Source organism: Propithecus coquereli, unplaced genomic scaffold (assembly GCF_000956105.1).
Source record: "Propithecus coquereli isolate 6110/MARCELLA unplaced genomic scaffold, Pcoq_1.0 Scaffold81, whole genome shotgun sequence".
In the NCBI taxonomy this organism is placed as follows: Eukaryota; Metazoa; Chordata; class Mammalia; order Primates; family Indriidae; genus Propithecus; species Propithecus coquereli.
The window spans coordinates 4,068,024-4,095,935 of record NW_012154285.1 but is presented as its reverse complement, the minus strand read 5'-3'; the positions used below and the strand labels follow the sequence as shown (position 1 = coordinate 4,095,935).

The 27,912-nt window shown below is 38.9% G+C and overlaps 1 protein-coding gene across 1 annotated transcript in view; it reads left to right on the top strand.

Annotated features, from left to right (window-relative positions):
* KNTC1 (kinetochore associated 1) overlaps positions 1–27,856 on the top strand; it is a 68,531-nt gene extending 40,675 nt beyond the window's left edge. Inside the window, exons 31-55 of the mRNA XM_012663407.1 lie at positions 269–373; positions 3,639–3,767; positions 4,447–4,563; positions 5,751–5,860; positions 7,844–8,057; positions 9,801–9,890; positions 11,183–11,354; positions 11,442–11,500; positions 11,640–11,856; positions 12,620–12,693; positions 13,534–13,744; positions 13,872–13,981; positions 14,704–14,750; positions 16,129–16,207; positions 18,750–18,868; positions 19,243–19,378; positions 20,162–20,257; positions 20,639–20,695; positions 23,103–23,157; positions 23,238–23,301; positions 23,868–23,997; positions 25,105–25,194; positions 25,649–25,794; positions 26,580–26,670; positions 27,673–27,856. Coding sequence (XP_012518861.1) covers positions 269–373; positions 3,639–3,767; positions 4,447–4,563; positions 5,751–5,860; positions 7,844–8,057; positions 9,801–9,890; positions 11,183–11,354; positions 11,442–11,500; positions 11,640–11,856; positions 12,620–12,693; positions 13,534–13,744; positions 13,872–13,981; positions 14,704–14,750; positions 16,129–16,207; positions 18,750–18,868; positions 19,243–19,378; positions 20,162–20,257; positions 20,639–20,695; positions 23,103–23,157; positions 23,238–23,301; positions 23,868–23,997; positions 25,105–25,194; positions 25,649–25,794; positions 26,580–26,670; positions 27,673–27,696 — 2,742 coding nt within the window. The 3' untranslated portion in view covers positions 27,697–27,856. The remainder of the gene's footprint in view (positions 1–268; positions 374–3,638; positions 3,768–4,446; positions 4,564–5,750; positions 5,861–7,843; positions 8,058–9,800; positions 9,891–11,182; positions 11,355–11,441; positions 11,501–11,639; positions 11,857–12,619; positions 12,694–13,533; positions 13,745–13,871; positions 13,982–14,703; positions 14,751–16,128; positions 16,208–18,749; positions 18,869–19,242; positions 19,379–20,161; positions 20,258–20,638; positions 20,696–23,102; positions 23,158–23,237; positions 23,302–23,867; positions 23,998–25,104; positions 25,195–25,648; positions 25,795–26,579; positions 26,671–27,672) is intronic.
* The last annotated feature ends 56 nt before the right edge of the window (positions 27,857–27,912 follow it).

Genomic DNA, 27,912 nt, shown 5'->3' with positions numbered 1-27,912 from the left:
CAAAATTAAAATGCACCATGTTTTAAGTATATCAACCAATGCATTCACCTTGTCACCAACACTGCAATCTAGATACAAAGTATTTTTTAAAGTTCATTTTTGCCCCTTCTCAGGCAATCCCCCACCCCCAGCTCTAGCTTGGTTATAGATTAATGCAAATACTTTTTGCATATAATGATGAATTTTCAAAATTGCATAATAGTTGAGAAGAATTTTCAGAATGATACATAGACGTGGACCTAAAGATTCTTTTGTTCTTTTCTAAAAGTTATTTGGACAGACCACCTTAGTTAAATCAAGGAATGTTGTTATGGAATTGAAAGAAAAAGCCATTATGTTTATCAGGGAAAATGCTACAACACTGCTGCACAAAGTAAGTATTTGTTCTTGGTTTCTTGGTAAAATCTTTTTTTTTTTTTTTTTTTTTGCCTTTTACCTCAGTCAACAGTGCATGTGATTCATGGTTCCATATGGTAGTGTTTTACTCTTCAAAAGCTTCAAGAACCTGTATCACAGCTAATTGTTGTGGTGGTTTTTTATTATGGTAATTGACATTCTATGGAGCATTTACGAAATGGGTAGTCAATCTTTCCCACTTTTGTCCCCAGATTTTAGTTATTTGTTTTATGGATGAAAGCATTACAAGGATCCTAGCTGTAAGTTATTTCTGTGCCAGGAATCCTAATTTTCCATTAGCCTTTATTTTTAAAAACGTTCTAGTAGACTTTTTTATTTTTTTCTTTTCTTTTTTTTTTTTTTTTTTTGTTTCTCTCTAATAGACTTTTGGTGAAAAAAAGGTTTGCATTGGGCATTTAGTTTCTATTTGTCAGATTACTTTTTTTAAAATGGAAATAATTTCGAAGTTTTAGAAAATTTTTAAGAACAGCTCAAAGAGCTCTGGTACACCCTCATTGCTTCATCAGTTGCTGGCTTGCTCTCTTTCTTTCTATATAATTATTTTGTATTTTATATATATATATTTTTATGACCATTTAGGAGTAAGTTGCATACATTATGGTTCTTTACCCCTAAATATTTCAGTGTTTGTTTCTTGAGAATAAGAACATTCCCCTACACAGCAGCCGTTATTAACTCTGTTAAATTTAACAATGATACAATACTCGTATTTATTGTCCATATTCCAATTTTGTCTGTTTACCCGATAATGCCCTTTATAGCATATTTTCCACTTCAGTACAAGATCCAGCCTAGCATCATGTATTACAGGAGTCAACAAACTACAGCCTGCAAGGCCAGCTGCCCATCTGTCTGGTTTTGTTTACAAAGTTTTGTTGGAACACAGCCATGCCTGTTCATGTACACACTGTCTCTGCCACAAGGGAAGAGGTGAATAGCTGCTACGGAGGTCTTATGGCCCGCAAGGCTGAAATATTTACTGTTTGGGCATCTAAGAAGAAGTTTGCCAACCTTTGACATATTACATTTAGTAGTCATCTGTTTAGTCTCCTTTATTTTAATCTGAAAGTCTTTATTATAGTCATCTCTTTTCATCTGAAGTCTTTACTTTTCCAGCTCCAAAATGACGTCAGGGCCTGGCAATAAACTGCATTTCTCTTTGCAGTTCTCTGGATCCTGGATCTTTTCCCCTTTACTTCATGAGAAATCTTTGACACTGTGTGCATAGATTTTTCTTCCTTTTTGTATTTGCAGTGTCTAAAGGATACTGATTTTTGACTATGATGTCATATTTTGCCTTCTGAGGCTCCCTCACACTATGAGATGAAAATTTTCTTAATCATGAGTTTTGTGCCAAACTCATCACTGCTCTATTTTTAGTTCAGTTAGTTCTAAGCCCTAAATGTTAAATTTATTCACTCAATGATGTTTTACTTGTGATGAAAAAAAAACACCTAAAATTTACCATCTTAGCTATTTTTAAGTGTATAGTTCACTGGTGTTAAGTATATTCACATTGTTGCAAAACAGATCTGCAGAACTTTTTCATCCTGCAAATCTGAAGCTCTGCACCCATTAAACAGTAATTCTCCTTTTTTCTCCCCTAGTCCTCAGTAACTACCGTTCTACTTTGGGCCTCTATGAATATGACTACTAGAGATACCTCATTTACATAGAATTATATATTATTTGTCTTTTTGTGACTGGCTTATTTTCACTTAGCATAATGTCCTCAAGGTTCATCCATGTTGTCACTTGTGACAGAATTTCCTTCCTTTTTAAAGCCAAATAATATTCCATTGTATGTATACCACATATTGTTTATCCATTCATCTGTCGTTGGACACTGGGTTGCTTCTACCTCTTAGCTGTTGTGAATAGTGCTGTTATGAACATGGTTTTCGAGACCCTGCTTTCAATTCTTTTGGGTATATACCTAGAAGTGGGATTGATTGATAGATGATGTGGTAATTCTATTTTTAATTTATTGGGGGACTTCCATACTGTTTTCCATAGCAGTTGTACCATTTTACAGTCCCATCAACGGTGTGCAAGGGTTCCATTTTCTCCATATCGTTGCTAATAAATAAGATGAGGACTGGGAACTGACCATCGAGTTTGGCCCCGGAGGTCACTTGTGACCTTTGTAAGAACAGTTGGTGGAGTGTTGGGGTTGACAACCTCTTAGGCCGTGGTCCAGGAGAGCCTCGCAGGGGGGAATCTTCTGCAGTGATTTTCTTTAGAGGGGAACAGAGAAATAGGGTAGGAGCAAGAAGACGTCAGTGATTTTGTTTTTAAGATGAGAGAGAGAGTATTGAGCCACAAAAGAGGAAAAACTAATGGTCGTGAGACAGAGTGGACTTTGGTAGGAGCAAGGCTTTAAGTAGATGAGAGGGGCTGGGGTCCAGCGAACACGCAGAGGTTTGGCCTCAGGTGGGCAGGGACAGTCGGTGACTGGAGGAAGAGCAGAGTACCTGGCACAGGTGCAGGGGCTGGTCGATTTGGTGGTGGGAGGATGAGGCAGCTGTCTTCCAGCTGCTTCTGGTTTCTCGGTGAGGCAGAAAGTGAGGTCCCTGGCTAAGAATGAGGAAAGGGAGGAGGTGTTGGAGATGTGGAGAGAAGGGATGAAAGGCCGGCGGGAGAGAAGGGAAGAGTTCTGTGCCCTGTGGAACCTGTTACAGTTGCTTTCCTTAAATTTCTTTTTTTTTTTGAGACAGAGTCTCACTCTTTTGCCCGGGCTAGAGTGCCGTGGCATCAGCCTAACTCACAGCAACCTCAAATTCCTGGGCTCAAGCAATCCTCCTGTCTCAGCCTCCCGAGTAGCTGGGACTACAGGCATGCGCCACCATGCCCGGCTAATTTTTTCTATATATTTTTAGTTGTCCGGTTAATTTCTTTCTAATTTTAGTAGAGACGGGGTCTTGCTCTTGCTCAGGCTGGTTTCGAACTCCTGAGCTCAAACAATCCGCCCGCCTCTGCCTCCCAGAGTGCTAGGATTATAGGCATGAGCCACCGCGCCTGGCCTGCTTTCCTTAAATTTCTGATAAAGGACATTAAACCTAAGTAAACACATTGGAACTGTGTTACTATAAATAACTTTTCATGAGACACTTGTTCTTTCATAGTGTCTGTAATTCAGTTTAGTGATAAATAAGCCTTCAGATACTTAATTCTGTTTCAATTGTTAGGAATTAGCTTCTTTTAATGTTTTCTTTCTGTAGGTATTTAATTGTCGCCTGGTGGATATTGACCTGGCCTTGGGTTACTGCACTCTCTTACCCCAAAAAGACGTGTTTGAAAATCTCTGGAAGCTCATAGATAAAGCATGGCAGAATTATGACAAAATTCTGGTAAGCCCTAAGGAAGCACACCTTCAGTTTCCGAAGTATTAAAGAATTTGGGGGAGAAATGAAGTTGGCTGTGCCACCAGGCCTTAAAGATTTAGTAGAAGAGATGTTGAGCGAACTCACATGCCTTCTACCAGCTTTTGCTTAACTAGTGACATACTGGTGAATGTGTATGTGAGTCACAAGCATTGCTCAACCCAAAGAATTACAACATTTTTTATTTCTTAAAATCTGTATGCATAGGTTCAAATCCTAGCCAGGAAGGAAAAAAGAAAAGAAAATCTGTATGTAGCCTTTGAACTTCACGTCTTATACTTACACCAGTGTATTTGAAACCCTAGACCCCGAGTCAGTTCTTTTGTAGGACAAGTTTAACAGATAGAAAACTTCTCTTGGATGTTGTTTGTTTTAAAACTTGCCTTTTTGTGGGGATTTTGTTTGCAAGATGACCAAAATTTGGCCTTTCATTATAAAGGAAAGCCAGATGAAATTCATGGCATCATACAAAAAGCTGAATTCCCTAAATATTATATGAGAAGTAATGACTGTGTAGAAAGCAATATGTAACATCCTATACTGTTATCACAAAGGTTATGATTTTTATTGTTGGGTTTCATCTAAAAGGTATTAGAAGAACGTATTCTATTTGCGATTGAACGTTAATTCTGTTTTACTTTTTTAGGCACTATCCCTGGTGGGCTCTCAGCTGGCCAGTCTTTACCAGGAAATAGAAATGGAGCTTAAGTTCCACGAACTCAGTACTGATGCCCGGTGGGGTATTCGCCTTGGTAAACTTGGAGTGAGTGTTTGTACTGCTGTTGTCCATTCTGACAATTACCCAGTTGGAAAATCGAAGATAAAGACCTCATTGTCCTTTACCTTTGGGAAGAGAATGTATATGCACTAACTCATAAAGTTTATATTATTATATATATTATATATATAATTTTATATAAATATAAAGTTATATTAAGTACACATATTGATGCTTGCAAAGAAACAAGGATCTTTTTGCCTCATTTCCTTTTTTCTGTAATTTTGAGGAAATTAAAGGGCCCAACATTTTCAGCTGCTTAGCTTTCTCATTTATGGGTATATGTCTAGTATCAGTTGACATTTATGCTATTTCAGGCCTAGACTTTAGCCTCATACTTTTGTTTTCTGCTGCTGCTATTTGGTTAAAGATAATATTAAAATATATATGTAAGTATACTGTGCTTCAAGAGCTGTTATTAATAATAGGGAAAAATAAATGTCCCTTATTTTTGACTTTGCATCAGATCTAGGCTTTTTAGTGAAAAAAGAAAAAGAAAAATGACTTAGCAAAAGAATAGACAAAAATGTTACCAAAGATGTAAAACATCTTATTTTATTTTCAAACAGTTGGCTTATCAGGAAGGTAAGCACTGCAGAAATGGTATATGTTTTGAAGCCTAATTTCTGTGTAGTAATGGGATTGGTGTTCCACTGACCCTAACAACCAAACTTCATGGATGAAGAGGCAACAGTTAGGGTGGCTAAGAGAGATTTTGGACCTGCATACATCTCAAATCTCAGAACGATGGTTGGGTTGGGTATAAAAATAAAAGTTGGAGGAAGTATAGAAAAATTTTCCTTTTAACAAAAGGATAGGCAGTGTGCAGTGGCTCACACCTGTAACCCTAGCACTTTGGGAGGCCAAAGCGGGAGGATGGCTTGAGGCCAGTCTGGGCAACAAAGTGAGACTATATCTCTAGAAAAAAATTAAAATATTAGCCGAATGTGGTAGCACGTACCTACAGCTGTGGCTACTTGGGAGGCTGAGGCAGGAGGATTGTTTGAGCCCAGGAGTTTGAGGTTCAGTGAGCTGTGATGATGCCACTGCACTCTAGCCTGGGCAACAGAGCAAGACTCTGTCTCCAAAAAAAAAAAAAAAAAGATAGTAAAAGGGTAAGTCATAATGTTTCCCTTGTTTATAGGGTTTTATTTTGCTGTTTTTATTTCTAGATTTCTTTTCAACCAGTTTTCAGGCAACATTTTCTCACCAAGAAAGATCTCATTAAAGCACTTGTGGAGAATATAGATATGGACACAAGCCTCGTTCTGGAATATTGCAGGTAATTCCTTAAACTTCAATGGTATTTTTGCTGTTAGCTTAACAAACTGGTAATCATTGCTTTGAGAACACAGTAACAAAGATGATTATTACATGGTCCATAGACCTCCAGTATTTTCTTTGCTCACTCCCAAACCGAGCAAATCCAAAGCTAGATTAAATTCTCTTATGATTATCACCTTTTCAATTCACTGTTTAGTGTTTCCCAACCTTGCCTCATGAAAAGCATCACCTGGGGCACTTGATCAAAAATGCAGATTTCTGGGCCTCTCCCTGGCAATCAGAGCTGACTCAGTGGGTCTGGACTGAGGCCTGGACATCTCTGATCTTTAACAGGAGCTCCGAATGATTCCTGTGATCAGAAAACTTTGGAAATATTCTTCTGTGTAATTAAACTTCTAAATCAGATCAACTTAGGGAGCAAAGTAATCTTAAATTAACAAATAATGAAAAGTATGATTTAAGGAGAATTCCTAATTTCCTATTAAAAACTTTGTAAGTAAATTTAAAAACCTAAATATACAAAGTGTGTTATTTATAGATTCTGCTGACTTTGATGAGTAGGAATAAATGATTTATAATTTATATCTCAGATGCTTCTGTCTTTTAAATATGAGGACTCATTTGCTGGTTTCAAAGTGCTTTCACACACATCATCTCATTTAATTTTTACAATTTTTATTGCATATTAGTGCCAGTTGATACATGAGAAAACAAGCCCAACTTACACAACCTACTCGAGGTCAATTATAAGTGACTGCTTCTAAATGCTAAGGGTGCTCTAACCCCCATCTGATTTGTAACAGAGCAGTGGAATCTGAGATACTGATAATGAGGCAGCTTAGTGCATTTCCTACACCAGGCAGCCGTACAGTTCTTTCTCCCTGTAGATAGTGGGGAATAGAGTAATGACCCTGGCTGTAACCTTCCTGAGCCTATAAGTCAAGGACTATAAGCTGCCTGTAGCTCTAAGTAGCACTGACTTAAACTGTACTCTGAAATAACAAAACCATGCCATTCTTTGGTTTGGAGTATTATGAGGTGCACACACTCTCTTTTATTAACTTGCACTCCCGGCAGATTCTTGTGTGTTGTTTTATAGTACAAAACCCTTTTCTGAAATTTGAGTAGCTGTAATGTCAGGTTCATTTCATGATCGTTCTGATTACGTGGCATTGATGATTTGTATTTGTGTGACAGTGACACTTTTGCCTCAAGCAGTCTATCTGAATAAATTTAGATGACCTTTAGAATATTACAGAGTGACTTGAAAATGGCTGTGCCTAAAGCTTTTCTTTTTTTTTTTTTTTTCTATATATTTTTAGTTGTCCGATTAATTTCTTTCTATTTTTCGTAGAGACGGGGTCTCGCTCTTGCTCAGGCTGGTTTCGAACTCCTGAGCTCAAACAATCCGCCCGCCTCGGCCTCCCAGAGAGCTAGGATTACAGGCGTGAGCCACCGCGCCCGGCCAAAGCTTTTCTTGATATTTTATATATTCTGTATAGCAAATTAAACCATCACCGTCTTATTAATAGGGCCTGAAAAGGCATTTCAGTTGTCGCTTTGTCTATACTAATCAGATCCTAATTTTTAAATGCTTATTTTTTTCTAACTCAGCTAGAACATATTAAAATCAAAATCCCACATAATCCTAATACTCATAGATAATCACAGTCAAAAAGAGTTTGGCTTATCTTGTCCTTTTTTTCCCCTATACATAGGCTAACAGGCACTTTATAAAATTTGTTTAAAACAGAATTATAATTTACATATCATCTTATAGCACATCATTTAATTAACAATATGTATTCCGAGGTTAGTACACACAGACCTTTGTCATCTCTGTTGAAATCTGTGATATTCCTTTGTATGGATAAGGTTAAATTTCAGAGATGGGAACATGCACCTGAGTATTTTGTCAGAAACTCTGCGTGGAAATGCATGCATTTAGGGAGATTAGTGTGTAATTGAGTGCTTCTTTTAGCACATTTCAGCTGGACTGTGATGCAGCTCTTCAGCTGTTCATCGAAACACTGTTCCACAACACCAATGCCAGCCAAAGCCAGAGGATTGGGATTGCAAGCCCAGAATCTACAAAGCAGCAGCGGTCCAAGCTCCTGGCCAAAGCCCTCGAGATGGTTCCTTTACTGACAAGCACAAAAGATTTGGTCATCAGTCTCAGTGGAATACTACATAAGGTAGAGGAATGGTGAAATGAATGTATTGGCTCATCTCAAACATCCCTCCCACCCTTAATTAGATATATGTAGTCACAAATTGGATGTATATGTTCTATATTTTTATAAACTTTTCATTTTGAAATAACTCTAGATCTCTATATTTTTAATACAGTTTAATGCAGTAATTTTCCTGCCTTTTTTTTTTTTAAATAGGCATAGCAATTTTTTTTTAAACAACAGGCATTTATTTGCTCGTAGTTCTGGAGGCTGTAAATTCAAGCTCAAGGTGCCAGCGGGGTTGGTTTCCTCTGACCCTTTTCTCCTCGGCGTTCAGATGACTGCCCTCTGCCTGCCTCTTCATGTGATTGTCCCTCCATGCATGTCTATCCTTTGTGTTGTAGACGTAGCAACATAGCATTTTTTTCCCAGATTTTTGAAAATAGCACACATTCTTTGAAAAAATGTCAAACTAGAGAGAAAGGAATAAATCAAAAAGGGAGATTTCCCTGTAACCCCATTCCTTATAGATAAAAATGTTAATAGTTTGCTGTAGGGACTATCCTATTCTAAAAGTACTATTCTGTTATCTTCTCTTTTTACTTAACATAATCTCATTGCATGTCAATACATAGACATCTATCTCATTTTTTGACAGATGCATATTTATTATTCCCCTATATGAATAAAACATCAGCCTTTTATGGATGGACATTTAAATTGTGTGTAAATTTTATTTTTTTTAATTTTAAAAAAATTTTTTGAGATGGGGTCCTACTGTGTTGCCCAGGCTGGTCTTGAACTCCTGGGTGCAAGCAATCCTGCCTTGGGCTCCCAAGTCGCTGGGACTATAGGTGTGTGCCACTGCACCCTAAATTTTATTATTATAAATTGTTACAATGAATATCTTCATACATACATTTTCGTACTCTTGTTTGATTATCTTTGCAGATCTGAGAATTGGAATTTTTAGGTGAAGGAGTAGTTTAATGGGAGAATGTAGACAGGTGGCAGGAGAAATAAGGTTGTAAAACTGCAAGAAATATTTCAGTTTTGTATTTTGACTGTAATTCAGCCGAAAATTGTATAGACTTGCTCAAATTTTCTAAGTGCAGTAGTTCATCTTGCCACTTTGTTCAATGTTGTTTTCATGTGAGTTTAGTTGGCATTTAAAAGAGATAGAAAAAAATTAATGGTGTGTGGGCAGACACAAAGAGCAAAGGGAATACTTCCTTTCTTTTTACAAGTATATATAGATGCCACCCCATTAACTTTTGTATTGCAGTATATAGGTAGAGCTAAAACAGAATCCTTTGAGAAACTTTTGCTTGGAGGCCCGCGATTTTAGTTGTGTCATTTCCAAGAAAAGGTCAATTTCTTCCTGTTCTAATTTTCCCATCATAAGTAGAAGAAATAGAACTTTAATTCCAAAAATCTTATAAAATTATAGAATTTTGACCATATGTTTATTCTTTTTATGTTTTTAGTATTTTAAGAGCATCTTTCTTTATTAAAACAACATTGCTTTGTGCGGCTTCTTTTTAATAGCTTTGGAGATATTTTTAAGCATATCTGTTTATCCTAACAGAGGTAATTTTAGAAGTTAGAAAATTTTAGCTAACTTTTGAAAGAGTAATTGATCTAATTTAACATGGTAGTGCACTGAGATTTTATATTTGTGGCCTGTACTGATGAACGTAATTGAGTAAAGCTGTTAGCATGACAATACCTTCTCAAGGTTGGATGTATTTTGTTTTTGTGCAGTTGGATCCCTATGACTACGAAATGATCGAAGTTGTCCTGAAAGTTATAGAAAGAGCCGATGAAAAGATAACCAATATTAATATTAATCAGGTATAACAAATATGTTAAAGATTTAACACTTCTTCACACTTTTATTTGGATCATAAATCATATTACAGTTGTCCAGTGTCTTTCTGGATTATACTTTGAGCTCCCTTTAAACTGTTCACTTTATTGTAGATCTTTTTTTCTTTAAAAGGAACACAAAAGTAAAAAGATTTTTATGCTATCCATGTTTGTCACTTATCTTCATCCTATTTTTGCTGTATCGAGGTGATTTAAACCACTTCTCCTGCTATCCAAGAGCAGGAAATCGCTAGAGGACTAACTGGGAAGAGTTAAGGCAGTATTATTTGCCATCTAGCAAGAACAAAAGGACAGGGGCTCAGAGGTAGATTCGGCTTTGTATATTAATGGGTAGGTCCAGGACTTTTTAAAGTCCTAGATAAAGTGTTTTCCTCCCAGATTTTTGAAAATAACACATACTCTTTGAAAAATTCTATTTCAGTACTTTCATTAACTTTTGAATTTCTGAATTTTGGTCATAGTAGCTTTAATATTTTTAATTGGATTTTAGACATTAAAAGAAAATGGCCGGGCGCGGTGGCTCACGCCTGTAATCCTAGCTCTTTGGGAGGCCGAGGCGGGCGGATTGTTTGAGCTCAGGAGTTCAAGACCAGCCTGAGCAAGAGTGAGACCCCGTCTCTACTAAAAAAAAAAATAGAAAGAAATTAATTGGACAACTAAAAATATATAGAAAAAATTAGCCGGGCATGGTGGCGCATGCCTGTAGTCTCAGCTACTCGGGAGGCTGAGGCAGGAGGATCGCTTGAGCCCAGGAGTCTGAGGTTGCTGTGAGCTAGGATGACGCCACGGCACTCTAGCCTGGGCAACACAGTGAGACTCGGTCTCAAAAAAAGAAAATGAGTTGATTCAAAAGGTTATATAAGCCCCCAAGTATAAAATATAAACATAAGAAGGATAAGGGATATAGGGAATTAATTTTAGATCGGCCTTCTCTCCTTTCAATGAAACCAAGTATTTTTTTGAAGTATATCTCAAACTATTTGAAGAACACGTAGAGAACTGCCCAACTCTCGTTTACAAAACATCCTACCAACAAGATAGCATTGGTTTCTCCTAGTAGGATTTCCTTAATGATCATATACATTATGGTTTAGAATAATAACGTGACAGAGAAGACTAGAAAATGTTTTGATCATCTTTATGAAAACAAGACTGTGTCAGAAATGGAAACCTTTGATGATGTAAAGTTAGAAGATTTTAAAACAGCCTAGGATTCGGTTATTCTCACAGGAAAATTTTTTTTTATTTTAATGTAGGCATTGAATATTCTGAAACATTTGAAGTCATACAGAAGAATTTCTCCTCCCGTGGACCTAGAATATCAGTATATGTTGGAACATGTAATAACTTTGCCATCAGCGGCCCAAACTAGACTGCCTTTTCACCTAATATTCTTTGGCACAGCACAGAACTTCTGGAAAATTCTCTGTATGTTCATTAACTTTTAATGTATTTTACTGAATAGTCAAAAATTTTTTTCCTAAGCAAATCATACCCTCCTTGTTTTCTTTCCAGCTACAGAACTCAGTGAAGAATCCTTCCCAACGTTGCTCTTAATTTCTAAATTAATGAAGGTAATGGGTTAAAACTTCGTGAAACATTTCTTTATCCTATAAGTAATTCCAACCCCATGTAAAAGATTGTTAAACTACTTTCATGGAGAGCCTTAAAGGTAAACATACGAATCAGCCATAACTTTCCTTTCCTTTGAAGTTCTCTCTGGACACACTGTACGTGTCTACAGCCAAACACGTTTTTGAAAAAAAACTGAAGCCAAAGCTCCTGAAGTTAACACAAGCGAAGTCCTCACCACTGATTAACAAGGAAATAACTAAGATCACTCAAACCATCGAGTCCTACTTACTGTCCATAGTCAACCCCGAGTGGGCCGTAGCGATTGCCATCAGCCTTGCCCAGGATATCCCTGAAGGTAAAGGTTTGTCCTTTAAAATTGTAGTTAAAAAAAAGTATTTCTTTTATGTCTTTAAGGAGGAACGGTGTAAGGGTTTTAAAATGTATGTGCTGGCTCTCTTCACTCGTGGCACTGCTGAGTGCTAAAAACCGCAAGCGAAGTAGGCAGGGTTCCTGGCCATGTGGTCGGGGTGCTGGATACAGGCGCGCGCCAGCTTGTTGGTAGACATGTAAACTGATGTGTGCTTTCTAACATCCGGTTATGATGATGAGTCCTTGGATAGTCTCACATAACCAAACACACAAGCACAGGCGCTTATTGCCATGTTTTCAATTGTAACACAAGTTTGAAAATGACTCTTTTGTTAAAAATGCTCACTGAGCAGGAACTAGTTAAAAAAAATAGGGTATATTCATAGAATGGAATACTGTATAGCTGATTTGGAAAGATATCTAAGATATAAAGTGAGAACAGCAAATCGTACTAGTGTATGTATGGTCTTATCCCATTTGTGTCAAAATGGGTATGTGTGCCTACACATACACACACACATACACACAGAAAACTTCTGGAAGGAATATAAGAATCTGAGGAATGGAAGCTGATGAGAGCCTCTATGGACTTTTACCCTCTAGTTTGTGTCCTTCTGTCCTGTTTACATTTTTTTTTTACTGCGAGTATGCATTTTTATAATTCCAAATCTTACTAATTTAGCCAATAAGAAAATATATTTTCTTAAAAGGATTAAGCTTTGCTTATAAATCTTTCTTTAACTTTTTAGGTTCCTTCAAGATGTCTGCTTTGAAATTCTGCCTTTATTTAGCTGAAAGATGGCTAGAGAACATCCCATCACAGGTGTGTCTGGTTTGTTTGTTTGTTTTAATTTCAGAATATTACAGGGGTACAAACGTTTTGGTTACATGTATTGCTTTTATACAGATTGAGTCAATGTTATCAGTGTGCCCATTACCCAGATAATGTGCATTGTACCCATTAGGTGTGAATTTACTGAACCCCTCCTCCACCTCCCACCTGCTTGATTTCTGTTGAGTTTTACTTCCATATGTGCACATAAGTGTTGATTGATTAGTTCCAGTTTAATAGTGAGTACATGTGGCGTTTGTTTTTCCATTCTTGCGATACTTCACTTAGAATGGTCTCCACTTCTTTTTTTTTGTTTTGAGACAGGGTCTCATTCTGTTGCCCGGGCTAGAGTGTAGTGGCACGATCTTAGCTCACTGCAACCTTAAACTGGGCTCAAGCGATCCTCCTGCCTTAGCCTCTGAGTAGCTGGGACTATAGGCACACGCCACCACACCTGGCCAGTTTTCTTATTTTTTGTAGAAATGGGGTCTCACTATATTGCCAAGGCTGGTGTTGAACTCCTGGCCTCAAGTGATCGTCCCACTGTGGCTTCCCAGAGTGCTGGGATTACAGGCGCGAGCCACCGTGCCAGGCCTACGTGTGTCTGAACTATGAGATTGAAGGTTCCTCTTCTGAATTAAGCTGTGCTTGCGTAGCCTGCCTTCTCATTATGCCCTGGTGCCTCGAATGGAGAAAGAAGACTACGACTTTGTGTAGATGCTTAAGGACGTAACTAAGGAAGGGCAGGACCATGATTCATAAAGTTGGATTCTTAGTCTCAAGTGAGATTTATAAAATAAGATTTTCTTTTTGCTTGGAATTTTTCAAAAGGATGAAAAGCGTGAAAAGGCCGAGGCTTTGTTGAAGAAGCTCCATATCCAGTACCGGCGATCGGGCACGGAAGCTGTGCTCATAGCCCACAAGTTGAACACGGAGGAATATTTAAGAGTGATAGGAAAGCCAGCACATCTCATTGTCAGTCTGTACGAACATCCCAGCATCAATCAAAGAATTCAGAATGCGTCTGGCAAAGATTATCCTGGTGAGGACAAAACTCTTGATTTTTTTTTTTTTTTTTGGTTCAAGAACTATCATTTTGATACTGAATTTTCTTATATTGACAACTTGAGTTTTTCTTTTTTAAAAATTCTTTATCTTGAATATCTTAGATATTCACGCAGCAGCTAAAGAAATATCCGAAGTCAATGAAATTAATTTGGAAAAAGTCTGGGATGTGTTGTTGGAGAAATGGCTGTGCCCTTCAGCAAAACCTGAGGAAGTGAGTAGTCACAGCCGAGAACGTCTGCTGTTGAGTACAAGCCAAGCGCTGCTTCTCGGAGGCTGAATGTTTGTCCTGCACAATTCAACCTTAGATTTTTAATTCGTAGTTTTTTATATCACTTGGCATTTGATTCAACAAGTATTTTTTAAGTGTTTACCAAGAGCAAGGACTGTGCTTCAGTGGGAAAAGAGGAGTTAGAAGCATGTCTAGGCCACGTAGAATCTGTGGTTGACTTCAAAACCAGCATTTATAGATGTTTTAACTCATACATAAGTTCAAAGTACAAACTAAAACTTCCTTGAGGCCAGGGATGACATCTGTGTACAGAATCTAGCACACAGTCCTCTGTAAGTCCTGATAAATATATACTGAATTAATGAATGACTCATTTAAAATGCACAGAGTCCTTTCCTTTTAAAAATTATCCAATGAGCGTAAGCTCCAGGACAGGCATACTTGTTTTGTTTACTCAGGCAACCCATGCACTTAGAATCATGCCCATCACATAGTAAGTGCTCAGTAAATGTTTGTTGAGGGAATGAATGTGAGTAAACCCATCTCTTAAGCAAAATTCTTTTCATAATTATTTGCATTATAATTTTTCTATGTAAACATAATGTTGTATATTGGTCTTTCATCTAATAGATGTTCATAAGATCAAAGTTTTTACAGTCAAACTTTTTCTTCAGTTTTTGATCTTTTTTCCTACTTTTTCAAAGAATCCATCGGAATTGTTTGAACTTCAAGAAGATGAAGCACTACGAAGGTACTCATTTCCTTTACTTACATTCGCCTATATCTTTCTGCCTAATAGAAATCTTACCAATAAATTTTTCAGAGGTTGGTTTTTAAAAGACTTTATTAATATAACTTGGGTCAGAGTCTCTGAGAAGAACCAATTCATTGATACATGGCTACGAGTATCTCCAGTGGAAAAAGACAGAGACAGCCAAGTCTAGAATTTCTGACCCCCCAGTGAGCTCCCATGAATGTCAAGGGTTCCTAGAACATCTTCAGCAGAGAGTGTATCCCAAGCAAAGGAAAACTCTTTTATTAGCTGGGACTTTGGCCCTGGGCCCCTATATGTTCTCTCACCATGGTAAGCTGGCGTGGTTCATAAATGGACCATCAGATTCCCTCTGTCCTTGTAACCTATGGCTGAGACCAAGAAAGGTACGCTGATTTTATCTAATATGCTGTCTGATTGGTCATGGCTTGCTCTCCTGAGAAGACTGTATCTGGGCCCAAATCAGAAAGAAGGTGGCAATCCATGAATGTTGCTCGGCGTAGGCACGGAGAGGTCGTGGTGGCACGCATGCCAGCTTTTTGCCTTTCCTGGCCCAGAGCAAAAGTAGGTCAGGAGGCCTGGGAGGCCGAGGCCCTACATCCTACCTTGGCCCTGAGCGCTGACAGTGAGAAAAGACAAACCCAAGGAGAGAGTTTCTCCCAGATTGGAGCAGAGCTGGCCTAAGCAAGCACTCCATGCCCTCCTTCCCTCTGGACCCCACCCCTGGCCTCGTTTAGTCTTTTAAGGGCAGGGGCACCTTTGTTCAACAAGTAGCTCCTGGGGTGTCTAACTGAATCAGCCACATGGAAAGTCTTAGAGGGAAGCAATTCAAAGAGAGGAGGAAAACAGGAAATCCTAAAAGTTCATAACTTTCATGCAAAGTTCGTAGCTTCCTGCCTTTTTCCACTGAAAGCTCCACCCCACCCAAACCCTACCCCACCCCTATCCATCTGGCCCTTTCCTGGGAGAGGCCAGCCTGCCCTAGAGGTCGACTCTGGAGGTTGGAACGTGTCACTAACAAGGTCCTGGGTATTAAACACAGAATTTCCCTTGTGAAGTATTCAAAGGACTTTACAGCTACAGTTTGTGTTAATTTCTTAAATAGAAATATTGCCTAGCTCTTTTATAGATGAGGAAACTGAGGCCTGGTTTTATTGTATATATTTTCCTCGTTGGCCATGAAGGAACCCAGGAAAAGATTAAGCCTCCTTTAAAGGGGAAGCAAAAATGTCATTGACCCATAATCCTTCTTGCCTACATTTGGGATGTCTAATGACTGTCTGTGGGCAGAAACATAAGTCTACTGTTTTGGTAATCTAGCGCTAAATTAAATCAATGTAATTACATTTTTTCCCAGAGTGCAGTATCTCCTCCTGTCTCGTCCGATGGATTACAGTTCAAGAATGCTCTTTGTGTTTGCAACATCAGCAACAACTGTAAGCCTAGAAATTTAATCAAAACTCGTCCGTGCACCTCAGCTTAACACTCTTTCCCGTGCATTTCCCATGCTTGATTTCATGAACAGAGGATTTAGGATGCTCACATACATACTTACTCAGAGTGTATCTAGGATGTGAGGGCGATCTGGCTGCAACATCTGTCACCCCACTGATCGCCAGGGTTGATTTGGCTGATCTGGCTGGCTAGGCAGGCGTCCCCTTCCTCCCTCCGCGCTCCATCTGCGTCCCTCCCAAAGCTGCATGCTCGGTCGAAGAGGATGACTTTCCCCGATAGAGGAGGACCGTTCTTTGGTCAAGGGTACACGAGTAGCTGTGCTCCCTACTAGAACCTCCAGACGAGCTCTCAAAGTGTATCTAACGTCATAAACAAGGATTGTGCTGTCCACCGTGCTCCATTTAGTGCTGGCCTCGGTAACATCTGCTCAGCAAACTGCATGGTGCACCTGTTAACAGTTCCCACAGGTTATCTGTATTCACTGTTGTTAACTCCCTGATCAGTCGACATTCCTGACACCCGGGGGCTAAGAGAACTGGCCACAAGAAAAGCTTCCCCCGTGGCATCCTGGCCTGGCACACTCAGCTGCCTGCTCTGGTCAGGGTACCCTCTCTGCCCACCAGACTCCAGCTAGACTGAACTCGCCTTCCCTGAAGGCAGCACGACCCCTGGCTTCAGGTGTTTGCATATAGAAAGGTCCTCTGAGGCAGCTGGAGCAGAGGGAGAGGAAGGGTATGACACCCACAGGCAAGTGGTTCTTCCAGAAAAGGAAGAAAAGGGGGAAGTCAGATGCTGGCTGTAAGTCCATGATAGGAAGGAAAAATGATCCCTTTTTTTCCTTGCATATGAGTCTGTTGTTGAGTCACTCTTTCAAATAAAAATGGTATCCATGTGAAGTGGCTAGTGCAGTTCATGGCTCAGCTGTTTAAGTACTTTTCCTTGCAATATGTTTCGTGTATTTCCCACTGTACCACATGGAATATTAATGAGTACATTTTAATTGATATTAACATGTATTTGGCCGGGCATGGTGGCTTACACCTGTAATCCTAGCACTTGGGGAGGCCTAGGCAGGAGGATCACTTGAGGCCAGGAGTTTAAGACCAGCCTAAGCAAGAGCAAGACCCTGTCTCTACCATAAATAGAAAAGTTAGCTGGTCATGGTGGCGCACGTCTGTAGTCCCAGTTACTTGTGAGGCTGAGGCAGAAGGACGGTTTAAGCCCAGGAGGTTGAGGTTGCAGTGAGCTATGTTGATGCCTCTGTACTCTAGCCTGGGCAACAGAACAAGACCCTATCTCCAAAAGAAACAAACAAACAAAAATTATTATGTATTTGAATGTGAATTCATATTTATATGATATACATATTTATATGATATACAGTCACTTCTTGGTATCTGTGTGGGATTAGCTTCAGGACCACCACAGATACCAAAACCCAAGAATGCTCAAGTCTTTTATATAAAATGGCATAATATTTGCATATAATCTATACACATCCTCCTATATACTTTAAATTATCTCTAGATTACTTATAATGCTTAATACAATGCCTACGCATTACTTCATCCAAGTGGATTCAGTGTAGCACTTGGAGTGTGGCAAATTCAAGTTTTGATTTTTGGAACTTTATGGAATTTTTTTTCCCCCGAATATTTTTGATCCGCCATCGGTCGAATCACAAATGTGGAACCCATGGGTACGAAGGGAAGACTGTATATCCAAAATTTGAGTTTCAGTAAAAATTTTTTTTTTTTTTTTTTTTTGAGACAGAGTCTCACTCTTTTTGCCCAGGCTAGAGTGAGTGCTGTGGCGTCAGCCTAGCTCACAGCAACTCAAACTCCTGGGCTCAAGCAATCCTTCTGCCTCAGCCTCCCAAGTAGGCTGGGACTACAGGCACGCACCACCATGCCCGGCTAATTTTTTTTTCTATATTTTTTAGTTGTCTGATTAATTTTTTTCTATTTTTAGTAGAGATGGGGTCTCGCTCTTGCTCAGGCTGGTCTCGAACTCCTGAGCTCAAACAATCGCCCGCCTCGGCCTCCCAGAGTGCTAGGATTACAGGCATGAGCCACCGCACCCGGCCAGTAAAATTATTTTTTACTGCTTCATCAAGAACATTCTTAAGTGCAAGTCTTTGGTTTTAATACTGCCAGTGCACGCCTGTGAGTACAGTGGCTGCTATGAGAGTTGGGGGCCCTGCCTTGATTCTGCTACCAAGCTTACCGACCATTGCTTTTGCACCCTCAGTGCGAGCATCAACACAGTGTAAAAGACGAACAGAATCTCAGTATCATCATGTAAATAGTTTTGACCCTTTAGTTCCGGAGGGTCAAGACTGCCCCCCGACGGGTCCACGGACCACACGCTAAGAAGCACTGTTCTGTACTATGCATTCCTTAAAGGCAGAGATTGACTTTAATTTTTAAAAAATTATGTTGCTTATGTTACCTAAGCTGAGATTCATTTACCCACCTACAACATGCCCTTGTGTGACACTCCAAACCTCTCGTGGTCTTTCAGACGCTGGGTATGCATCAGTTAACGTTCGCTCACAGGACACGAGCTCTGCGGTGTCTCCTGTATTTGGCTGACAAGAAAACTATAGAATCTCTCTTTAAAAAACCCATTGAAGAAGTGAAGTAAGTAGTATTTTTTTCATTGTATTAAGAAACAGGAAACAGGTCATTTTTAAAACTGTAACTTTTAAGCCTTTTAATTCAGAAGAGCGTGTTAGAGTAGCTGCGTAAACGTGGTCCTGTTGCCTTGCTCTCGGCAAAGGGGCAACAGGCCTTTGAGAACATGTTTTCCTCATGTCTTGGAGACATTTAGAAACTGAATATTTTCTGTATCCTGCTCAAACTGATTTCTATCTGGTGCTACATTCAGTGAATATATTAGAAGCCCAAAATGGACATTTAAAAACAAACTGGCCTAATATTTTCATAGGTGGTTTGTATTTTAAATGTAAATGTGGCCCATGAGAATGATTCTTATAAACATCTCTGTTTTCCAGATCTGATTTGAAATGTATAACTTTTCTGGCATTATTTGAGACTTTGAATATCCCCATCACATCTGAACAATTTCGCAACAGTCCTAAAGAAGGAATGATTAAGGGTCTGTGGAAAAATCACAGTCACGAGGCCATGGTAGGTTCACCGAGTCTTCCAGGAGGTAGGGCCCTTTCTCACAGGCTGTCGTGTTCCCTCAGGTCCCTGAAAGACAAAACCAGAGAAACTCTTTAACCCCCAACAAGTCCATTGTTCTGAAACCTTTTCTACTTTCCCGTCCTGGCATGTGGATGGGTACGGCAACTTGGAAGGTCCCCTTACTGCTCTTCCTCGAAGCCCATGGGCTAATGCCATCCTTGTTGCCAAGAGAGAGCATTTTTATAATCCCTCCCGTGGCTTGTCTGTCCTCTAGACAGGGAGAAGAGACCCTCTGTCCCTATAGAGAGAGGGTATCATTTCTCCTCCTCCTAGTTGCCTATGAGAATTTAGTCTCTGAGGCAGATGGAGCCCAGGTGTGGAGTGAACAGGCAGACTGTTCTTAGAAGAAAGGGGGAGAAGTCTGAAGTTTTGTTTGTGAGTCCATGACAGCAAGAAAAAGAACATCTTTTTGCTTCTTTCATTAGAAAGATGGAAGTTGGCTGGGCACAGTGGCTCATGCCTATAATCCTAGCACTTTGGGAGGGAGAGAGGGGAGGGTTGCTCGAGTTCAGGAGTTCGAAACCAGCCTGGGCAACATAGTGAGATTCCGTCGCTACGAAAAAATTTAAGAAGAAAGAAAGAAGGAAGGAAGTCTTCAATAGACATTTTTGGATTGTAAGCATATTTTGTATTAAGTTGCCCTACCTTTTCTAAATGTAGTTGAATTTACTGGTGTCTGAAAGCATCATGGTTTTTTTCTTTTCTTTCCTTTTTTTTTTTCAGGCAGTAAGATTAGTGACTGAGCTTTGTTTAGAATACAAAATCTATGACCTGCAGCTTTGGAATGGACTCTTGCAAAAGCTTCTTGGCTTCAAAATGGTAAGTAAGACTCAGCGCCCTAGACTAAGTATATTTTGAAGCTTTTGTACAGCATCTCCTAAGCATTTTGCATTGGTACTTATTACTGAACAGATGTATGCTAAAAGCACATTCAGTCTCGCTGGGTTCATGCCATACTTAAAAGAACTTGATGTTAGGCCAGAGAGTACAAACTCAGAATTGACATAAATTTCACTGGGAACAAATGGAAGGTTCCCTGGCCTTTTTTGATGTTTATGAATTTGTAAGTGAACTTCCGTGGCAGTTCTTATGGAAGATAAATTTTTACTGATACTCCTTTTGAAACTTTAAGAATCTAGTATTTCACATCAAAATTTTGCATTTTAGTGGTCTTTAAAACTATTTTATTTTATTTTACAGATTTCTTATCTAAGGAGAGTTTTAAAAGCCATGTCTAGTATCTATTCTTTATGGCAGGTATGTAAATGTTGTTGAATTTAATCTTCATACTGCTGGCTGTGTGACTGCCGGGCACATGGATTAAGCAATCAGCTCCTCTGCAGAGCACAGAACTGATCGGCTGCAGGATTATGTTAAAGTCGTGTCACCTCCTCGAAGGCCTCACTTTCCTGAGTTCTGCAGGCCCCGCAAGTCATGTCTTCATTTACGCTCTCAAACCGTGTTGGCTCTATTCTAACATTTGTTGCAGTCTAATTTATTTTAATTAGACGTTGGGGCTGCCCCCTCGAGGATTGTGAAGATCTTTAAAGTCAGAGACCATGTCTTGTTCATCTTTTATAAATTTCACAAAACAGGGACCCGTATAATCATCGTAATATATATTATATAGAAATATACTGAGTAAAACGTGGAAATTCTCCTTTATTATTTCCCTTCATTACTGTCTCCCCAGAGGTAACCACTGTTTACTATTTCCTATGCATTCTTAGGGAGTCTTCCGGTTATTATATAAGTACACGGCTGCGTCTGTATTTATACAATTGACCCTTGGACAATACGGGGGTTAGGGGAACCGACCTCCTGTGAAGTCAAATCCTTGTACAACTTTTGACTCCCCCAAAACTTAACTACTAATAGGCTACTGTTGACCAAAAGCCTCACTGACAACATGAACAGTCAATTCACACATACTTCGTATGCTATATGTATGTATTATGTACTATATGCTTACAATAAAGTAAGCTAGAGAAAAGAAAATGTTATAAAGACAATCATAAAGAATAAAAAATATATTTACTATTCGTTAAGTGGAAGTAGATCTTCATAAAGGTCTTCATCCTCATTGTCTACACATCGAGTAGGCTCAGGAGGAAGAGGAGGGGTTGGTCTTGCTGTCTTGAGTGGCAGAGATGGAAGAAAACCTACCTGTAAGTGGATGTGCACAAACAGTGTTGTTCAAGGGTCAACTGTGTGTATATCTTCATATACGTAAACGCAGTCACATTCTAAACAAAGTATTATTTTCCTGTAACATTGGTCTCTGGGAGATTGTTCCATATCAGCGCGTATAGATCTATGTCATTTTTTTACTGAGATATAATGACATGTAAAATTCATCCTTTCGAAGTGTACCATTAAGTAGTTTCTATATTCACAAGGTTGGGCAGCCATCACCATCATCTAATCCCAGAACATTTTCCTCACCCCCAAAAGAAACTGCATCTTCATTAGCGATCATTCCCCATTCCCCACTCCCTCCAGCCCCAGCAGCCACTCATCCCCTTCCTGTCTCTGTGGATTTGTCTATTCTGGACAGCTCGTGTCAGTGGAATCACATAGTACGTGGCCTTTTGTGTCCTGCTTCTTTTACTTGGCATAATGTCATGTCGTATCATGTATCAGAACTTCTTTTCTTCGTATTGCCGAATAATGTTCCATTGTGCGGATATACTACGTTTTATTTATCCGTTTGTCCATTGATGGACATTTGGATTGTTTCCACTTTTTGGTTATTATGAATAATGCTGCTATGAACATTTGTGTGCAAGTTTTCACATGTACATATGTTTTTCATTTCTCATGAGTATATACCTCGGATTGTTGGGGCTTATGATAACTCTATAGCCTTTTGAGGTAGTTTGTTATTTTAAATTCTTAATTCTGAAGTAAAATGAAGTAAAATGCACCAAAAGTTATTTAACCACTCCTCTGTTGATGGACGTTTGCGTTCGTATTCACTTTCTTGAAATAATTCCTCTTGACCCCTTCCCCCTTTCCTGTAGCCCCGGCACAATGTCTGCCATGTAATAGGCTTAGTATTAATTTTGTTTTCTGAGTCCAGTTCTGACACTTTTTGCCAAATAGAACAATAATGAATCAGCCAGGATCGTATAACAAGATCCTGAAATATAGTTATGAAGGACTATAGAACTGTAATCATCTCTAATGGGAAGTTAGCAGTTTGTGATTTCGGTCTTAGCATCCTGAGTATAAGCTTTAAATGTACAGTTTTGTGACTGCAAAATAAAGAAGAGTTTGTAGGCCGGGCACAGTGGCTCACACCTGTAATCCCAGCACTCTGGGAGGACGAAGCGGGCGGATTGTTTGAGCTCAGGAATTTGAGACCAGCCCGAGCAAGAGCAAGACCCTGTCTCTACTAAAAATAGAAAGAAATTAATCGGACAACTAAAACTATATAGAAAAAATGAGCCAGGCATGGTGCTGCATGCCTGTAGTCCCAGCTACTCGGGAGGCTGAGGCAGGAGGATCGTTTGAGCCCAGGAGTTTGAGGTTGCTGTGAGCTAGGCTAACGCCACGGCACTCACTCTAGCCAGGGCAACAGAGCGAGACTGTCTCAAAAAAAAAAAAAAAGAGAGTTTGTAAAATCCCACATATGGATTCTTCAATGGACTTCTTTCCGCAGGTGCCCTACTTCAGCAAAGCTTGGCAGCGTGTGATTCAGATACCACTACTTTCAGGTATTTCTCTCTCCTCTGAAACACTGGCAGAGCATTCTGTATCTGTGTGTATGTATATCATCGTTGTTTTTTATCTTCAGCCTCTTGTCCTTTAAGCCCTGGTCAGCTATCAGAGTGTTGTGAGAGTCTCATCGCTGTCCTAGAGTAAGTAAAACATCTGCTCACCTACCAACAAAATAAAATTTGTTGCTTATAGGATTCCTTTTTAATAGACATCTCATGTGAGTAAATCCTTTATGTTGGGAAGTTATGCATAACACTTGTTTTTATAATAAAATATCTCTGTTTTTGTGATGTTTACTTTCCACATGTGGTACAACTAGTAAATCAATATTCAATAAGCATTCTCTAAAAATTAGTATTAATACCAGATGTTAATGTAAGTATAGAGTACCTTTTGTGTTTACCCAAATCGCATAATGTTGTCCCTTAGATTTTGAGTCGTCCGAGAATTTAGGTGTCTGTAGGCTTTCACACATAATCATGGCAGCAAATTGTAGTCTGTGTTCCTGTAGGTAGATTCTTTTATTCCACGTCGTATACCATCAAAGACTCGAGTTACTCATTACTAAGCATGTGTTATGTTCCAGCACTTTAGTGTCTAAAATTATTGAAAGCCTGGACAAGTAAATGACTATGGAAAGCGAAAAAGGCAAATATAATCTAGTGACTCTGACAGATTATTAACCAATTAATGCACTCTCTCGAAGATGTCCAGTTTCAGATGATCTCGACATGATCGGGGTTGCCAGGCAGTATGTCCAGTTGGAGCTTCCGGCTTTTGCATTAGCTTGTCTGATGCTCATGCCACACTCAGAGAAAAGGCACCAGCAAATTAAGGTATCTTGCACATGATTCCTCTGGGACGACCAAGGAAATGTAAGATCTCATCTTGCATGTCCCTTGCAAAAGCTTGCATTTTCTTTTCACCAGACCTGTAAAGCATATCAGTATAGGTGAAGGAGAAGTTTTGTGTGGGGGTTTAGTGGGAGGTAAGACAGAAAGATAGATTAAAGTCCAACTGGGGGATGTCTTTAAAGAGACGTTGGAGCTTTTTCTTTATCAGTGGGGAACAGTTGATTTTCTTGGAAGAGTGAAGGGAAATGATGAAGGCCATATTTTAGAAGGAATAACCCATTAACCCATGTAGGCTTGACCAGAGGAGAGAGGTAGGTGATCAGATGGGGAAGTCTTGGGAGGCTATTGCATCTGAACAGAATTTCATCGCATATAATCCACACATAACAACCCTGTGGGTAGGCAGGGAAAGCTTGAGGGGTAGGTACCCGAGGTGGTGGCAATGAACTTGAACAAGATGGAAAGGCTGCAAAGAAAGCAGTGACATAGTGATTAGATGTGGGAGATAAAAGAGAGGGGGAGCCAGATTTTACATGTGGGTGCCTAACAAAAGGAGCCACGAGCATTTCGAGGACAGAACTCTTAAAAAAAAAAAAAAAAACTAACTCTCTTTTTTATTAATAATATAGAATAAAGAGAACAAAGCGGTTTGAAATGTTGTACGGTTATTTCCCCCACCTGCAGATATGCCAGTGCATAGAGATCTATATAAACGAACATGCATATTTTTTATTTGTCATTTGGTCTATTAATTCCATTTTCTCAAAGCCATCTGTGCTTGTCTTTTTTTTTTCCTCTTTTGATTATTCATAAATTCATCCCTCGATACTTGTCAACATTTCAGTATTTAAATAGATTCCTTTTAGCACTTAGGACGACAGAATGCCTGATAAACAGCTCTTGCTGTTGGAATAAGTCTTTGTAAAACGCTATTTTCCATCATTTCAATAATTTTCTGTTGATAAGTGTTTTTTCCTAGATTAGAAATTCTTTAAAATATTTCAAACGTAAAGATGAAAACCTTCCAGACTTGACAGAAATTAGTACTCATGATACTTTTCCATTAATTATACTTCGATTTGTCTCTAGAATTTTCTGGGCTCATGTGATCCTCAGATCATTTTACAGCAACTAGAAGAGCATATGAACACCGGCCAATTAGCAGGATTTTCACATCAAGTAAGAGGCGATTTCATCTCCCTTTTTTGCTATGAAAATTTTGATATTAGAACATTATCATTTTTCCAAACCAAAATTAAGCTGGGAACTACTATGTGTAGCTGTTTATTAATATATAAAATTATTTTGCTTTTATTAAAACCTCAGTAAATTTTTTAAAAGGCAGCGACCCTGGCTGTCTTGCTTACTTCTGTGCTCAGTGGAAAATTTGTAGCTTTAAACGCTTATAATTGTAAACAGATCTTCTTTCTCATAAAAGTCTCAAAATGATTGACAACAATTACTTTCTTATTTTTTTACCATCTGCTGAAATGGGCCAAAGCAGCCCTCCTTCCCCTTAAAATGAGGCTTAGTCACAACACAACGATAATTCAGCTTCTGGTTGTCAGAAATGTTTATTGAATAAGGACTTGGAATTTAACACGTTTTTAATGTAATGATACTTATTCTATAGATTAGAAGTCTGATTCTAAATGATATCATAAGTAAGAAGGAGTTTGGGATTTTGGCAAAGACAAAATACTTTCAAGTGTTGAAGCTGCATATGATGAACACCAACAACATCTCTGAACTAGTGAACTATGTGGCAAATGATATAAGGTAAGTTAATTTTTTTAAAAAAATATTACTGTAAAATTTCCTTAATTTATCTTTACTTTGGAGGAAAATATCAAACAATTGTAGAGCTATGTGGTCATCATTTAAAACTCCAAATATTAAACCTTCCAGTACTGCTCATACCTGGAAATTAGTGGTCTTATAACCCAACCCCTTGGAACGTGAACTTGGAATCACACAATTAAGCAAGTTGTCTGAATCCCCCAAACCAGTGTCTGACAGTCTGCTCTAAACCCTAACTTACGACTTTATTCTTCAGACCCTTGCTCAGACAATGGTGGCTTTCTGTAATACGTACTTTTTGCTAAGCTTGGTTATCTCATTTTCCAGCACCCGTGAGTTCAGAAACAATAAGCTGCTTGGGACAGGGCTGGGGGTGGATATGGAAAGTGAAAAGAAGGAAGAAGTGTGTGACACCGGAGAAAGGGCAAGTTCAGTGGGGCTTGCGGTACCCGCCGGCTCCGTCCCCACGCTGGATCTGACTGTGCGGGTCGCTTGAGAAGTTTCCCTTTCTCTTTACCGCACCTTTCTGCTGTTTAACGCTCGTGATCAGCCATAATTACTTACTGTCGTTTATGTTTTATTATTTGTGTGATTTTTTGAGGTATAATTGATACATATCATAAGCTGCACATATTCGAAGTATGCAATTTGAGAAACTTTGACATATGAATATACCCATAGAGCCACCACCACAATGAGACAGCGAACATATTTACCACCCCCAAAAGTTTCCTCATGCCTGCTTTTTCCTTTTGATTCCATAGTGTAGGTGAAGCTTCAGTCTTGGTAACTGAATATTCAAAGCATCTCGGGAAACCTGTACCGCCAGACGCCTCTCCCTGTGACATCCTAAAGGTAAAGCAGGGAGTTCTTAGCTTCTGAGCTGACTATGTTTATATTTCTAGGGTCTTGAAATATATCCAGCCTTTTCCGGTGTCCTGAAGATAAATGTATTTTTGTGTGTGACTGTGTGTATTTTCATATTTTACTTTTTGTGTTAGAGAGTTTAAGAGGCCATGGTTCTGATCTCAGTTCTGCCACTGAGCAGCAAAGCGACTCAACCCGCATGGACTTCAGTTCTTCAGGCCTGGGTCACACGGTCTCTTGGGCGCTTTCTAGCATCATGAGTCCTTGAAGTGTTTTTAATGTTGAAGCAAGTGAAAAACTAAATTTTAAAAGATACTGATTACTGTCATGCTTGAGCATTCATTGCTTTTTAAGTTCATTCTTCTTTTTCAATTACCTAAGATATATATGTTTACTCTAGAAAAAAGAAATATGGAGAAACAAAAAAGACCAAAATTTAAAACTAAACTCATCTCCTGAAATCTCACTACCCAGAGACAGGATCACTGTTAACATTTTGCTGTACATCTTTCCAAATTATTTGTGTGTATGAACCGTGCATACAATTTACTTGTACTCCTATTTTGAATTTAAATATCTGAGGTAACATTTTTACTTGATCATGTTTTGCTAGTTTTAGTAAACCTGAGTATTGTGGCCTTTCTCCTTGCTTTCGTCCAGGTCAGGCATATTATTAATAAAATAAGCCTATGTTCTGTTAACTCCCATTAATAACTTACAGTGTTCACTTCTGGTCTGTTGTGCTCAACAGCATAAGATTACTTTTTTCAAAAAGGGAGGATATTGATTCAGGAAATGAATTTATAACCCTTAAACTGTATCTGTCTTTCTCCAGTCATATCTGATTTATCTAAAATGCCAAATAATTTTTACATGTAGATTTTTGTCACAACAGTTAAGTCTTAAGTTCTGTAGTTTATCTGACCGGTTTCTGTTTTAAAAAATTAAGCGATGCTGATAAAAACCGCTTCTGTGTTTCTTCCCATTTAGATGTTTCGTACTGGATTATGGTAAATCATTGAACCTTTTTTCAAGAAGGACAGGAGCAAGTTTGGACTCTGCTACAAATGGACCGTATTTATTACAGTTTTAAATTGTGCAATCTCTGTGTTATAGCAATTTGTCAACCATCATCCCCCAAGTAATATATTTAATATTAGTATAATTGCCCCATAAAGAACTCATGCCCTGGAATTAATAAATCTTTTCATTGCCCGTTTCTTGTATAAC